At 44.5% G+C, this 17,688-nt stretch overlaps 1 protein-coding gene across 1 annotated transcript in view; it reads right to left on the bottom strand.

Moving 5' to 3' along the window:
- Nucleotides 1–13,434: 13,434 nt before the first annotated feature.
- Nucleotides 13,435–17,688, bottom strand: part of LOC136625783 (ankyrin repeat domain-containing protein 65-like) — a 38,690-nt gene continuing 34,436 nt past the window's right edge. Inside the window, exon 3 of the mRNA XM_066600274.1 lies at nt 13,435–14,660. Within this exon, the coding sequence (XP_066456371.1) occupies nt 14,223–14,660 (438 nt within the window). The 3' untranslated portion in view covers nt 13,435–14,222. The remainder of the gene's footprint in view (nt 14,661–17,688) is intronic.

The raw sequence follows: 17,688 nt of genomic DNA on the forward strand, positions 1-17,688 counted from the left end.
CGCTGCGATGGGGGGGCTGCCGCTGTGCCGGGGGGGGCTGTCGCTGCGATGGGGGGGCTGCCGCTGTGATGGGGGGGGGGCTGCCGCTGTGCCGGGGGGGGCTGTCGCTGCGATGGGGGGGGGGCTGTCGCTGTGCCGGGGGGGAGCTGCCGCTGTGCCGGGGGGGGGGGGGGGCTGCGCCGGTTACCTACTGCCTGGCGGTGGGTGACTGGTCGGCCGTGTTCAATCCAGGGGTCCGGTCGGCGGCTGCGGGGCGTCTGGTTGTCAGGGAGACACAGCTGGTAGCGTCTCGGGAGCGCGCACGTCGGGCTGCAGCAAGCGAAGGGAAAAGAGCCGGCGGCCATCTTGGGGAAAATTTTTATAAGTTGCTGAAACGCTGGAACTGTAAGTACAAACCAGCTAGAAAAATCATTTACAGGGGGGCTTAGTAATGTATGCTTAATTAGGGGGACTGGGCAATAAAAAAAATTCACTGCTTCCTTGAGACAACCCCTTTAAGTGGCAACGATGTTCTTGCAAGAAGAGGCATCGCTGACGCTCAAAACATCTCATGAGCGAAGTTGCGATTTTGCCGTGATTTCGTGATTGCCAGTGCGCAGCAGCCCGTAGAGGTCGTATTTACAAGACCAAAATGTACCCATTCCTGCGGGTTTATTGTGTGCGCAAATACACTACATACGTGTACACGCAAAAAAGAGCACACCAAATCACCCCCGATATTACGTGTAAACACGCAGCAGTGCGCAGGCCTTCTGCATATTTTGCGCTATTCAAGCACTCCATTCTACGATGTGTAATACCCACCAGGATGGCACAGGCCGCTATTGGCGTATTTCCTGCATGTATTCAGTGCGTATTTTTTACGCACAAAATACGGACCGATTGAAATAAATTGGTGTATTCCGATTTACGGTTTTTACGCCGACCAGTTTTGCGCTTGCAGCAGGTCCTATTTTCGTCCGTTCATCGGTCTGTAAAAAAAACCAAACCTGTGAATATCGCCACACACGAACAGACGGAGCACATATCCGCTTGTGACAGGCGTGTGTATTGTACTGCGCTGTTGGCGTGCTCCCCACACACGAACAGACGGAGCACATATCCGCTTGTGACAGGCGTGTGTATTGTACTGCGCTGTTGGCGTGCTCCCCACACACGGTCGCATTACAGACGGTGAGGTACACACATCAGCAATTGTCACACTCATGGAGGGTCTGTGAGGAGAACTACGGTGTCCATGGCAACCGGCCAGTTTGTGTGCTGCCCGATGCAACCAATCGCAGGGCAGCTTTCATTTGTCTGGTGCACTGTGAAGAATGAAAGCTGAGCCGTGATTGGTTGCTATGAGCAACAAAGACAGATTCTGTGGTAGACAAATTGGATGTTGGGACGCAACCGCCAAACAGGCGTTGGACTCGGCGTGCCACAAACGTGCTCAAGAAAACGCTGAATTATGAAACTCACGCTTTTCTTTTTGCGCTTTTTTTTCTCGCCCATGTTTCCCTACGGAGCCTTTGATTTATCGCATTGCAACGCACGAACTTGCGATGCATTTATGACATAAGCCATGCCTGTTGTCATCTATTGCGCGGGAAAAACGTAGGCCACTGTGATGCCATGCACAATGTTTTTCCAGAAAAAAGCATGGCTGACGCTCAACAAAAATGCGATATTGTCGCGATTTTCTCACGGGGATATCGTGCTTGCCAGTGTGAATACTGGGAAACGCGTTCATTTAAACAGCGCCTAAGCGCATTTAGGGATAAGGCCGACTCACACGGGCGTATGATTGCGTTATACGCGCTATTTACGGGCGATGTACGCACGGGTAATACGCAGTGAATGGAGTCAATGACAGTACATGGATTTTCATTGATCCAGTCACACTAGTGAATATTTGCTGCATATAATATGTGCCTAAAAGGAACGCAGCGTGCTCTATTTTACCATGTTTTACACACTATAGAGCCCATTGTTCTCTATGGGCGCATAATTGGCGCTGTACATACATAATTACATTGCGAACGTGTAGCATTTATACGTAAAGTCAATAAGTGACAGAGCAGGAAATTAAAATAAAATCCGTAAGACTGCGCATGAAAGCCTGCGCGAGATACACGGTCACGTGCAGAGCAAGACCACTGCCATATGCGGAGACAGGCCGGCTCAGGCAGCGGTAAAACCTTGCGTGATTTACGCTAACGGTCGCGAGAGCCGGTCTGAGCGCGGTGCACCCACAACATCCTCTATCTACAAATATATATATATACAGATATCAGAAGTGTTACTTTCAACAAGATGGCACCATGTGCCACACATGTAAGGCTGGCATGAGGGAGAATAACAGCTGTACCCAGCAATAAGCCCGGACAGGATGCCATATGGCGGGAAATTGGCGCCATTACTGATGTCACATTAGCAGATGTCTTCACTAAAATGCTGGTTCGTATACAAACGGCTTGTATTCTGGAGGGGCCACTTATGTGCAATGTGCCAGCGATGGCCAACCTTTTGGAGCCCGGGTGCCCAAACTGCAGCCCAAAACCCACTTATTTATAGCAAAGTGCCAACATGGCAATCTGACCTGAATATTGAGGCCGAGCGCGATATCAGGCCATGAAACTCGTCCCCATATCGCACTTGTGCACACGCGATGTGCCGGCGGATGCAAGGTGTTTTTCTTTCAGCCGTATCAGAGGATCGCAAGTGTATTCCATTGTTTTCAAACCCTGCATCGCATGGCGCCCCCTGAGGAAGCTTGAGCGAGACGTGCGTCGGGCGCAGGTGATGAGTTTGACGCTACTGATGTGTTCATGTTCTTATTAGTGTCCTGTACATGTGGATATGTGTGCTTTATCATGATGGTGACAGCACTGGGTATTCCTCGCACATACGTGTCTGTATGAACATGACACGCCGGAGAGCTGCCTTTTTTTGATGCGTTATTTCTTTTTGTTTGGGAGCTCGTCTATTCTGTAATGCGATATTTTATTATTATTCTATTTAATAAAATGTAAAAGTTCTTTTCATTGAGGCTTTTGCATACTGGCCTCCTTTTTGGCTAGTGTATAATGTTTGGTGTATATATATATATATATATATTTAAGTAGAGTGTATGATGTGTAATATATAGCGGATATATATTTATGTAGAGTGTATGATGTATAATATATGGCGGATATATATTTATGTATAGTGTATGATGTGTAATGTATACATATTTATGTATAGTGTGCTATATATGATGTATAATACATGGTGGATATATATGTATAATGTATGATGTGTAATGTATACATATTTATGTATAGTGTATGATGTATAATATATGGTGGATATATATGTATAGTGTATGATGTATAATATATGGTGGATATATATGTATAGTGTATGATGTGTAATGTATATATATATATATTTATGTATATTGTATGATGTATTATATATGGCAGATATGTGTATAGTGTATGTGTAATGTATACATATTTATGTATAGTGTATGATGTATAATATATGGTGGATATATATGTATAAAGTATCATGTGTAATGTGTATATATTTATGTACAGTGTATGATATATAATGTGTGGTGTATATCTATATATAATGCAGTGTATGATGTATAATATATGGTGGATATATATGTATCATGTGTAATGTGTATATATTTATGTACAGTGTATGATATATGTGTGGTGTAAGTGCAGTGTATGATGTATAATATATGGTGGATATATATGTATAAAGTATCATGTGTAATGTGTATATATTTATGTACAGTGTATGATATATAATGTGTGGTGTATATCTATATATAATGCAGTGTATGATGTATAATATATGGTGGATATATATGTATCATGTGTAATGTGTATATATTTATGTACAGTGTATGATATATGTGTGGTGTAAGTGCAGTGTATGATGTATAATATATGGTGGATATATATGTATAAAGTATCATGTGTAATGTGTATATATTTATGTACAGTGTATGATATATAATGTGTGGTGTATATCTATATATAATGCAGTGTATGATGTACAAGTGCACTTTTACAAAGGTGATGATCAGGGAGATGACATTTGGGTGAACGTTCTGGCCAACCACTGGCAGCAGTGTCCAACGTGCCTGGCGGCTATAGGGATGTGCCGGTCGGGGTTGGCACATACTGGACGCTCAGCAGGGAAGCTGAGCCCCTGCGCATGCCTGCATGTACCCGGCGGTGAGTCACACTGACACTTGTGTAATGTAACACCACGGCCGCACCGCTGGATTACGGCTCTAAACATGTATCCCTGCACCTCAGCTTCCGCAGCCGGATCTACACTCTCTGCTGGGACGTGACGCGCTCAGTGACGTCACGCCCACCTGCCAGTAAGATTTGAAGTTGGAGAAATGTGCTTTTCCAGTAGCTGGAGCTGTTAACCCTCCCGCTGCCGGAGTGCCTTGTGACGTCATGATATGATATATATATATATACATATATATATATATATATATATATATATATATACACATATCAGTGAGCGAGTGTGATACCCCGGCTATAAGAGATGACGACCGACATATTACATTAGCAAACATTATTACAGCCTTTGCCAACTTCTATTTAGTAGCTACAGGTGTCAGTCCACAAAGTTACTACAGAGCCCAACTGTACAACCGCTGTAAGGCGCTGGTCATGTGTTCAGGAAACATGGCGCAGCCGCAGTACATTTGATCCCATGAAGCCGGTTTCACACGGGTCCGGGCAATTTTGGGCAGCAAAAAACTGGTTTCTATGTGAATTTGACATGGATATTACTCATTTTTCTCCGTTCTGCACTTCCTGTTTTTTTTCATGTGGTTCCCATAGTAACCCGTGTTAACGATGCATGACATTTACATGAGGATCGCATCCCTGATTTCAATGGGTTCATTCACTTTTCCGTATTTTTTAAGCGCATTTCGGTCCCACAAAAAGAGATGGAATCCTCATGTTACAGCTCCCAGTAAATGTGGGTAACCGGGTCATATCAGTATGTATCGCTTAGAATCTTCAGCATTCCATGGCTGATCTGCAGCAGAATACCCGCTGCGGACATTCCGCTGGAAATCAGCCTCGTGTGGACCCAGCCTGAGGGCTTATTCACACAACCGTATTTCCACACGTAAAAAAGTCTCACCTGAAGCGCGACCATGCGAAGCATCAGATGTCAATGGCTTCATTCAGACGAACAAGTTTTGTCCGCGAGAAAAAAATACGACCTACTCAATCTTTTTCGTCTGTTTATTTTATTCGGCGTGTGAAAATATAAATCTTGCCCTATCATTTACCGGGTTATGCAGCAAGCTCCCATAGACTTCTATGGCAGCTGGAAGAAAGGTTACGTTACCCTGCGTGCAACACTCTGAAAAGAAGACCGCCAGCCATAATTACGCATCAATTGTCATTCGAAGCATTTCTGCAGATTGTATGTTGCCATCGCTTCAGCATGTTTTTTACATGCGCGCTGCAGCGCCCGGTATGCGTGGCTGTAAATACGCCGAAATGTTTTTGTTTTTTTTTCAACCCCCCCCTGTTCGGCGTGAGACAACCCCGATGCAGGGGTTAAAAAAGAACACCGGAGAGTGCTTACCTGAATCCCCGCGCTCCGGTGACTTCTTACTTACCTGCTGAAGATGGCCGCCGGGATCTTCTCCCTCGGTGGACCGCAGGGCTTCTGTGCGGTCCATTGCCGATTCCAGCCTCCTGATTGGCTGGAATCGGTGCGTGACGGGGCGGAGCTACACGGAGCCGGCATCCTGCACGAGCGGCCCCATTGAGAAAAGAAGAAGACCCGGACTGCGCAAGCGCGGCTAATTTGGCCATAAGACGCCGAAAATTGGTCGGCTCCATGGGAACGAGGACGCTAGCAACGGAGCAGGTAAGTGAAAAACTTCTTATAACTTCTGTATGGCTCATAATTAATGCACAATGTACATTACAAAGTGCATTAATATGGCCATACAGAAGTGTATAGACCCACTTGCTGCCGCGGGACAACCCCTTTAAGATCGGGTAAAAAATTAATTCATGCGAATATACGGTGCGTACGTATAAACGCATACACTCTTGTGAAGAAGCCATTAGGACTCTCTCACACGGGCGTCGTTCTCACGCAGAAAAGGTGCCTGAAAAAATTGTGTCTATTAGAACCAATGGTTTCCTATCAAAGATAGGACATGTGTGGCTACAATGCCCACATCTAAGGTCCGCGCTGCGAGAAAAGATAGGACCTGACCTATCTGTGGTACGTGGGAGTTACATAGACTTCTATGGGAGCTTGATAACACGCAGCTCTCGATCGTGTGAACGGGCAATTAAACTGCTAATTAAGCTTGAGACTTAAAGGGGTTGTCTCGTGAAATCAAGTGGGGTTCAGCGCTTCTGTATGGCCATATTAATGCACTTTGTAATATACATCGTGCATTAATTATGAGCCATACAGAAGTTATTCACTTACCTGCTCCATTGCTAGCGTCCCCGTCGCCATGGATTCGTCTAAATTCGCTGTCTTCTGGCGTTTTTAGACGCGCTTGCGCAGTCCGGTCTTCTCCCTGGTGAATGGGGCCGCTCGTGCCAGAGAGCTGGTCCTCGTAGCTCCGCCCCGTCACGTGTGCTGATTCCAGCCAATCAGGAGGCTGGAATCGGCAATGGACCGCACAGAGCCCACGGTGCACCATGGGAGAAGACCCGCGGTGCATCGTGGGTGAAGATCCCGGCGGCCATCTTGGTAAAGGAAGAAAGAAGTCGCCGCAGCGCGGGGATTCGGGTAAGTAATAAACTTTTTTTTTTTTTAACCCATCCCTTGGGTTTGTCTCGCGCAGAACGGGGGGCCTATTGAATAAAAAAAAAAAACCGTTTCGGCGTGAGACAACCCCTTTAATAGCTGGAAATCATCTGTTCATGCTATTTTTCAAGCTGTTAGCCGCAATTTTTTTCACCCCCCTATTCTGCGTGAAAGAGCCCTTCTAGTGAATGTGATATATCTGTTTTTTCTGTTCTGCTCCTAGGACACAGCTGAACAATGGAGGGCATAAGCGCTGGTGCGAACTCCGCCTGCAGTCACACAGCAGAAGTGTGCAGATTTTCTTTTGGATTTGTGACAGTGTGTGTAAACTTTTCTTTTTAATCGTACACTTGTCTTCACTTGCGGTTTTAGATATGAATCCACAGGTAATCCCCAGCAGAATCCACAGCAGTTGGGCTTTGCGGCTGATTTTGACTCCGCCATTAAAGTCATTGAGGAAAATCCACCACCAATCCACATCAGATATTGGTGTATGCCAGACTTACAGATTTCACATCACAGATTAATTTCTCCATAAAAATGTCCTAAATATGTGGATGATAACGATGGATTTGTTCAATTCCACTGAGGAGTTTCTACAATAAATCCAGACAGAAAATCTGCCAGAGTTCCGGTATTTGTGAATGTACCCTATTAGGCTCAATGTCCATGGGCAGATTTGATTTGCAGAATCCGCACGGGTCACGCATGTGGCAGATCCATAATTCACAGTGCCCATAGGGAAGCATTGGCGTCCGCAACTGAATTTAAGCATGCGGATGTGATTTGCGGACCGTTTGGTGCGGAAAACAAATCGCAGCATGCTCGATTTCAGTGCGGATTCGGTGCGGACAGGCTCAATAGAAGTCAATGGGTGCTGACGATCCGCAGTGCATACGCAAATACATTAGCCGATGCACTGCGGATTTGAAGGTTAGAATCAATTAGGGAGGTAGGGAAAAGACTGGGATGTGGGGTTGCGGATTTTTTTCCGCACAGATGATCCACAGTGCATCTGTGCGGAAAACCATTGCATCCGCAATCTCCGCAAATGGTTTCTGCATGTATCCTGCATGCGGAATCCGATCTGCCCGTGAACATGAAGCCTTAGAAGCACTCCAGCAGGTTCTGCTTCTCTAACCCCCAGTGATCAGCTGTGAGGCTATCTTCACACAGGAGAGCGCGATATCGGGACGAGAAACTCGGCCCGATATCGTGCTTGTCAACGTGCGTTTTACTCGCGGATGGGAGATGGTTTTCATGCAGAAATGCCTTGCATCGCTTCAGTAAAATTACGATCCTCAGGCGCTTGTTTCACGCATAGGATCGGCAAGTGTTTCCCATTGATTTCAATGAGAAACATCACATCCCACTCCCGTGAACATTGCACGACTTGTGATGTCTTTAACTGTCCCATTGAAAATAATGGGTGATTTGTTCCGAGGGACACGAAAATAATCGGACATACAGCAATCAAAAGAATGGATCTCATATTCGCGTGAGTCTCGCAACGCACAGAATTCACGCAAGATTTGCGCTTGTTTGAATTTAGCCTTACCGCCAGCAGAAACTGCAGCTTTCCACTGATGTCCACTACAGGATAGATCGTCACGTGATAAATGCTCTTACTGAGTAGCCCACTATAGACATAAAAGGAAATATTGAAGGGGATGTCCATATGGGACAACCAATGTATGCTGTGCTCATATGATATTAACCATGCAATAGACAGCCACATCACTGGTGTGATAAAAGCATTGTAAAAAACACATATTAATATATGCAGTAGGTAAAGAGGTTGCCATATGTGAATAACCCCTTTTTTATGGTCTATTAGGAAATATGTATCTCATAGAGGCGAATTCCTTGCTCTGGACCATTTATGTAAGCCAGAATAGAGATAGACAATACGATTGCATACTGTTGCATCAGGGTTGCCAATCTGAACTTTTCGTTGTCCTGGACAAAATATCCAAAAGTCACAAAAAGTCAGCATTATTTACGGACACACTGGAAAACCATAATGTTGATAAGATTATAAGCAATACATGTTTATAGATCACATACTGATATGATCCCATTACCCACATTTACTGGGAGCTGTAAAATGATGATTCTATCTCTTTTTGCGTGACCGAAATGCGCTTGCAAAATATGGAAAAATGAATGAACCCCTTGAAATTAATGGGTTTTATTCTCTGTGTATTGCGTGTGCCAATACCCCCACGTGAAGCTGATCTAACTCTTGCCAGACTATTGAATGTACCTTAGAAAAAAATAAGGGACAGATGAGATTATAATCACTTAAGGCCCTTTTACACACACAGATAATCTTTCAAAAGATTGAAAGATCTGCGATCGTTTTGCATAAAGTACTAATAGGCACTAATTGCTATTAGTACTTTAGCAGCTTCATTTGCATGCAAATGAGCTTCTGGGAGCTGTTGCAGAACTCAGCCGGAGGGCTGAGCCCTGTAATTAGCTCCATTGTTTAGCCAGTAGAGATGAGCGAACGTACTCGGTAAGGGCGATTTCGCAATCGAGCACCGCGATTTTCGAGTACTTCACTACTCGGGTGAAAAGTACTCGGGTGCGCTGTGGGTGAGCGGGGGGTTGCAGCGGGGAGTGGGGGGGAGAGGGAGAGAGAGAGGTCTCTCCCCTGTTCCCCGCTGCTACCCCCCGCTCCGCCGCGCCTCCCCCTGCCCCCCGGCGACCCTGAGTACTTTTCACCCGAGTAGTGAAGTACTCGAAAATCGCGGTGCTCGATTGCGAAATCGCCCTTACCGAGTACGTTCGCTCATCTCTATTAGCCAGGGGCTGCTAAGAGAACACAATGTAATCTCTAGCTCTCCGTGGAGAATTCAGCACCATGGACAGCAGATACAGCTTGCAGTTCTTCTTATCAGCTGTTTTGCTAGCGGGCTGAGAACTGAGCACAGCTGTAACAATGTTATCAGCTGTAATCAGCTCTCTGCCAGCAGAACACAGCGTGCGGTCCTGCTTATTTTCTGTTCTACTGAATGATGGTTTTCAAGCAGAACTGAAAAACGTCGTTCAGCAGAAAACTGAAAGATGGGCACATTTAGACACAACAATTATTACTCAAGAGATGGCTTTTAAGCGAATTTTGAGCGATAATCGTTTTGTATAAATGGGCCTTTACGTTAAAGGTTAATTCACACTTTGTTGAGTAGGATCATTTGAAAAGTCTTGAACGAACATATGGCCAAACCCAGGCAACACAAGTAGGCCAACTGTCCAGAAATTCCATAAAAAAAATAGGGGGCTTTTTTTCCACTGTCTGTGAAAAGTATTGGATGTGTTTGTGAATTTTTCTGAAGTTGGAGGTACTTGAGCAGGTTGTTATGACTGTAATTACAGTATATTAATAAAGATAATTATATTTTTATCCTTGTGGAAAGTATTGTAAATCTGTCCCTATACAATTGTGACAGTTATACCAAAGAAATGAAAGGTGGGCTTGTAATCATTGTTATGCAGTTTGAGTTGTTTACTTGCAGTGTTCTTGTCTTGTAAGGACCTTTTTACCTGAAAAATTCTCTACATTGCAAATGATCATCCATCAACATGCTCCCATGTGGCAGAGGAATGCTGATATGAGAACCAACTATCATTAATAGAACAGTTTGTCCTCATACAGAATGCATTTGTCAGCAGCACATCTCCCAACCTACACGGGCAGATGTACCACCGATGAATAAGTGTTTTGATACTCATATAAAAGAACCGACCAGCTTGTTCGTTGGTTGATCACATGCACCTTTACATGGGACCATGATTGGGGAAATGAACAAATGGGCGAATGTTCGTACCCAGTGATTGGCCCATATAAAAGGCAGCAGTGTTCAAATTGATTCACAAATATGGGATGTGCCAAGTTTGGGTTTGCACATGATGTAAGGAATCCAGTTTCCAATGAACCCCAACATTGTGATGTTCATAAACATCTGCGCATGAAAAAGCTCAAATTAATTACACTGAGAACGTTTGTAATTGGGTTGTGAGTCACACTGACACTTGTGTAATGTAACACATTCTTTATTTATGAAATGTACAGAGTGTCATTTACTTTCTGGATGCTCTGCCCTTTATATAAAAAAGTATCATTAATCCAAATTTACAAATACACTATTGTGATACTGCAGCCCTTCCCATATACCGTGTTTCCCCGATAGTAAGACACCCCCGATTGTAAGACGTATCAGGGGTTTCAGGGGGGTCGGCCAATGTAAGCCGTACCCCGAAAGTAAAACATATGTCTTACTTTCGGGGAAACACGGGGGTATTGCCGCCTCCCTCTCATCTAGCTGCGCGCCGCCTCCTGCCCACGTCCGCACCGTCCCCCTCTCCATACGTCGCCGCGTCTGCCACCTCCCTCTGATCTTAATGAGCGCCGCCTCCTGCCCACTTCCGCGCCGCCCCCCCTCCATACGTCACTGCGTCTGCCGCCTTTGGCCTCATGTCCACGGGGAAAATCAGATCCGCTGCAGATTCTCCATGGAGAATCTGCAGCGGGTCCCTCCTGCCCCGCGGACATGAGCGCTGAAAATAGGAATAAATCAGAATTAACTTACCTCTCACACGCTCCGGATACTTCCTTCGCTGCGGCGTCATCTTCTCTCGTCGCGGCCGGTTCTTCTTTCTTCGGCTCGGCGGATGTGCATGATGACGTCGGTGACGTGCCCCGCGCATGCGCCGGGCCGAAGCAAAATGATCCGGCCGCGACTGAGAGAAGATGGCGCCGCGGCGAAGAGAAGAACCCGGAGCGTGTGAGTAAAATATAAGCGTGTGAGCCAATATAAGACATACCCCGAAAGTAAGACATAGTGGGGCTTTTGGGGATAAAAAGAAAGTAAGACACTGTCTTACTTTCGGGGAAACACGGTATATACACGGCACATAGACAGACCGCCGTACATACATGACACAGTGATAGCCGTACTGTAAAGGCCCATTTAGCCACAATGATTATCGCTCAAAATTCGCTCAAAAGCCATCTTTTGAGCGATAATCGTTGCGTGTAAATGTGCCCATCTTTCACTTTTCTGCCGAATGATGGATCTCAGTTCGGCTTGAAATCCATAATTCAGCAGAACAGCTGATAAGACGGACCGCACGCTGTCCTCTGCCCGGGGACCGCTGATAACAGCTGATTGCATTGTCTCAAAAGGAATTAATTTAAAGAACAGCAAGTGGTCTTCTGAATAAATTCATCTCCCGGCGGTTCACACGCTACTAATTGGTACTAATAGGCATTAGTACCAATTAGTAGTTTATGCAAAATGATCGTCCAAAAGCCATCTTTTGAGCGATCATCTTTGTGTCTAAAGGCACATGGGCACATTTAAACACAACAATTATCGCTCAAAAGATGGCTTTTGTTTGAGCAATAAACGTTGTGTCTAAATGGGCCTTTACATATGGCTGACACTCTTCTGCAACAGCCAAGATTGGAGATAATTCCCATCCCCGCTGTTCAACCCTTTAGATGCCACGGTCAATAGCAACCATGGCATTAAAGGAATTTGATAGAGGAATGGGGGTTTCTCTGTAAACCCATCACTATCCTGTGGGATTATTGCAGCTTGCCAACAGGATGCTATAGTAGTTGGAGATTTAACCCCTTGAGTGGCACGCCCGGAAATTTTCCGGGAGGAGCTTCACTGCTCATAGCAACATAGCCCGGAAGATTTCCGGGCTATGTATCACTATGGGAGCTGCAGAGCACAATGCCACAAGCTGTGGCACTGTGTTCTGCCTGCACAGACCCACATAGAGCAGTGCAGGACTTTGAAAAACCAGCAGAAGATATTGCCGATGTGCCGGCAATATCCTACTTTGTTTACAGGTTGCCATAGAGACCATCGGCTTGTCAGAAGCAAGCCGATGGTCTCTGTGGCAGGGAGAGCTTGCTGCTTGGCTGTCAGAGGACAGCTAGGTACTAGCTCTTACAGCAGAGATCAGAGAAAACCTCCGATCTCTGCTGTGTTAACCCTTTACATGCTGCAGTCTATGTGACTGCAGCATGTAAAGGGCTGTCACTGCAGCATGTAAAGGGCTGTCACCATTGGACCCCCGGAATGTGATCAGGGGGTCCTGATGGGTCCCTGTGGAAGTCCCCTAAAGGGACAAAAAATTAAAATTAAAAAAAAAATTAAAAAAAAAAAAAAGTTAAAAAATTATAAAAAAAATAATAAAAACACTTGTCTCCCTTTACTTTGTAAAAAATCAAAAATACAATCACACATGTGGTATACATGCGTCGTAATGACCCAGAGAAGGAAGTTAATACATTATTTAACCCCTTAATGACATGGCCCCTTTTTTTCTTTTTTCCCCCATTTCTTTTTTTCCTCCCCCGTTTAAAAAAATCACAACTTGTCCCGCAAAAAACAAGCCCTTATATGGCCATGTCAATGGAAAAATGAAAAAGTTATGGCTCTTGAGACGCAACTGCAAAATTATTTGAAATTCAATGATTAGACCATTTTAAAAAACCTGCCCTGGTGGGCACGACAGGGTGGTAGGAAACCCGCCACTCAAGGGGTTAACATTGGCCCCCAGGTCTGTCATGTACAGAAGTCTATTAGGCCCTGCTAACAAAGATGCTTTATTATCTAAAAAAAAAAGTCATATATTTGGTATTGCCGTGACCCCGTACTGTAATACACATGCAGTTTTTATCCTGCCTAGGGAATGCTGTAAAAATAAATAAAAACCAACACCAGAAATGTTTTTATTCATTTTACCTCCCCCCAAAAATTGAATAAAAAGTGATCAGCATGTACCTCTGGATGGTAGCAATGAAAACCATAGCTTGTCCCACAAACAACAAGCTCACACACAACTCCATTAACCCTTTCTAGTCCAATTTGTATCCTGGTTTTCCTAGGGGGCTTACTCTTTTTCTGCTGTTATACAACGGCGCTATATGCTGGCTAGAGCCAGTACTGCATGAGGTGACACGTTGGATAGGCTCCGACAGCAGAGAGGCTGGCAATATACAGTAAGAGAACCCCGACGGACGTCTTCCAACATCGGAGCTATACGGCCTTAAATCATAATGTCTTCAGAGGTCAGACAGTGGATTGGAAAGGGTTAATGGAAAAATAAAAAAGTGGTGGGTCTCAGAATATGGCAACACAAAAAGAAAAGGAATAGTAGGACTATATTTCTCTACATTGGGAAACCGTTTCCAAGCTAGTCCAGTAAGGGAAGACATCCGCTAGTATATTGTTGGCTATCAGTCTGTTCGAGGCCAACATCCAAACACAGTCGGAGTTCTGAAGTACCACGTTATTCTCTAAATCAGGCTTGTCATGAATATTCGGAATACTAAGATACATTATTATCACACTTATCTTGGATGGATATTACAATTGTTTTTAGCATAAATTCATTCCTCCCATGGTTAAGATGTTAAGAATATCCTTGTAGCTTCCTCGCGCCGCCATGTCTGTTGCTGATTCATTCCACTTGGTTTTCATACAAGGATCCGCTCCGTACTCCTTCAGAGCTTTCACCACATGAGTGTGCCCTCTTTCCACTGCCAGGTGCAGTGCTGTTTTTCCAAGCCAGTCCTTGGCATGTATATTTGCTCCATGTTGAAGTAGGCTGGAGCATATCGCACTGTGCCCCCTATAGGCTGCATGGTGTAAAGGCGTTAGGTTTAGGGAATCGGTGGAGTTTACATATGCTCCTTCCTTCATTAAGAGTTTTACAGTCAGAGCATGCCCTCGCCCTGCAGCGTGGTGTAAGGGGGTAAGCTGGTTGCCATCCTCTGTATGCACACTGGCACCTTTTTTCAGCAGGAACTCCACCATCTGCAACAGTAAATTCATTGTTATTTGTGGATTTACTGTGCATCTTTGTACAACATACTCAGACAGTTTGTATGCCTTTGTGTACATTACTCTTAAATACCAGCACATAGCTATTGATAAAATTTCTTGATATATGCGGGGTTAATGATGGGCCACACGCCTTCAGCACTGATCTTGGGAACTGGGGTTGTATATATTTCTATGGACTGTTCCCCACATATGAACAGGCAGCACATTAAAGGAACACTAAACGTAAAAATGCACAACATTTTTAAGATCAGACGACCGCTGATCTTAAGAGCGGGGCCCTCAAGCCCCCCTCTTCTCGTTACTGTGGGGCCTGCAGTGATGTCAGATTGAATGGAGCATTGGTCATGCATATGCGGCCTCTGATCTATTCATTTGCCCAGTGCTTGTACTTGGCTATCTTTGGCAGTCCCATTGAAAGTGAATTGAGCCACACTACACATGTGTGACCGCCACTCCATTTAATCTCCTCCTCATTGCAGGGGGTGCAGTAAGCCCACAGTGAGAAGGGTGGACACAGATCCTCCTATTCTCAGGATTGGTGGAGCTCTCAGGGGTAAGACCCCCACCAATCGTAAAATGTTATCTCTTATGGGATAACTTTAGATTTTGGGATAACCATTTTAAGGGGCCCTTTTGGTAAAAAGGGTGATAATTCCTGTTGTGTTTAAGTGAATCTCCTGTGTATGTTCCCTAAAATAAGAGTCAGATACGATAATTTACCATAATAGTTGTTCGGGATATTTCAAAATTTAGCAGCCAGCAATGGAAGATATGATCAAAAAACACAAGATAAGCAATGCTCATTTAGGTTGGTTTCACACGGCCGGGAGACTGGCACGAGATTTATGCATTGTGAGCATTGTGGCACAAATCTCGCATTAATCGCTGCATCTCCTCTCTCTTTGTGTTCTTCGGAATGCATCACGCATTATTTTCGATGGGACACAAAAACGCATTGCACAGCATGCAATGTTCACGCAAGTGCAATGTGAGGTTTCTCATTGAAAACAATGGAAAACTTTTACCGATCTTCTAATGCAACTGAAAGCCACAGCGGAGGATCGCTGCTTCACAGAAGTGATGGGAGGCATTTTTGCCAGAAAAATGTCTTGCTTTGCCATGAAAATGCATGTCGGCGTACACAATATCAGGCCAAATTTCTTGGCCTGATATCGCTCTTGCCTGTGTGTAGGTAGTCTTAGAAAATCTGCTGCTGATCCAGGGCTTTGGCTGGTCTTGCACATGACCCCTACAGCAAATCGTCAGAGAGCGATTGGCTGCAGCTAATCATCGGGTAGTTAACAATATCATCACCTGAGAACAGAAAAAGAGCAACAGAGAGGTGGCAGAGTTTCTGGATAAGTATCGCTTATTTTGTTATTTTATGCCATTCCTAGCTAGCTGCTAAACTTTGAAATGTCGAGGACAACCCTTTAACCCCTTAACCCCTTCCCGCTCCTGGACGTACCTGGTACGTCATGGCAGCCTGGTACTTCCCGCAACATGACGTACCTGGTACGTCCTGGAGATAGCGCGGGATCACATAAGATCCCGCGCTATCCCGCAGCGGGAGCCGGCTGTCAGTCACAGCCGGCGTCCCGCTCCAACAGCGGGGGGGCATCGGAGATGCGCCCGCCGCTGTTAACCCCTTCCCTGCCGCGATCTAAGTAGATCGCGGCAGGGAAAGAGTTCACAGAGGGATCGCGATCCCTGTGTGTCTCCGGCCGGAACTCGCGATGTTATCGCGAGAGCCCGGCCTGTCACCATGGCAACAGGACGCCAGACACCGGCGTCCTGTATTGCCTGTGCCTATAATCGCTGTACAAGCGATAAGGCATGGCAGAGCAGTAGCTTTGCCATGCCTTATGACAGCGATCATAGGCATAGTGCTGCAAGTCCCTCAGAGGGACTCAAATAGTGTAAAAAAAAGAAAAGAAAAGTGTAAAAAAAAGAAAAATGTAAAAAAAAAATGTAAAAAACCCCTTTTTTTATGCTTTTTCTAATATTAGCATAAAAAAAGGGAAAAAAAAACTAAAACCCCACATATTTGGTATTGACGCGTCCGTAACGACGTGTACAAAAAGTTGAACACGCTTTCTATTTTGTACGACAAAAAGCGTAAAAAAAAACGCTAAAAAACAGAGGCAAAATGCTAATTTTTAGCATTTTGCCTCACAAAAAATGCAATAAAAGTGATCAAAAAAGCCGTACATTTCCCAAAATGGTACCAATAAAAACTACAGCTCGTCTCGCAAAAAATAAGCCCTCATAGAGCTCCGTACATAGAAAAATAAAAAAGTTACATGACTTTGAATGCAGCTATAGAGAAAAAAAAAAGATTTCCAAAAAAAGGGGGTTTTATTGCAAAAAAGTGTAAAAACCTAAAAAAAATATAACAATTTTGGTATCGTTGTTACCGTACCGACCCGCAGAAAAAATTTAGTGTGTCATTTATGCTGCATGATTAACGCTGTAAAAAAAAAAAAAAAAAATCTATGGCAGAATTGATGCGTTTTCTCTCCCTGTTATCATTAAAAAAAAAAAAAAAAAATTTACGATATTGTCTATATACCCAAAAGTGGCACCGATAAAAACTACAGATCGCCACGCAAAAAACGAGCCCTTATACGGCCGCGTCGACGGAAAAATAAAAAAGTTATGGCTTTTGAAAAATGGAGATGGAAAAATACCAAAAAATCGCTTGGTCCTCAACGCCAAAATAGGCCATGTCATTAAGGGGTTAATGACATGGCCTATTTTGGGCTTAAAGACGCAAGGATTTTTGGCGGATTTTCTTCTCCATTTATCAAAAGCCATAATTTTTTTTTATTTTTCCATTGACGCAGCCGTATAAGGGCTTGTTTTTTTGCGTGGCGAACTGTAGTTTTTATCAGCGACATTTTTGGGTACATTTGACTATATTGTAAAACTTTTTTTAATGATAGCAGGGTAAGAAAACGCATCAATTCTGCCATAGATTTTTTTTTACAGCGTTAAT

This window comes from Eleutherodactylus coqui, chromosome 1 (genome assembly GCF_035609145.1).
Source record: "Eleutherodactylus coqui strain aEleCoq1 chromosome 1, aEleCoq1.hap1, whole genome shotgun sequence".
In the NCBI taxonomy this organism is placed as follows: Eukaryota; Metazoa; Chordata; class Amphibia; order Anura; family Eleutherodactylidae; genus Eleutherodactylus; species Eleutherodactylus coqui.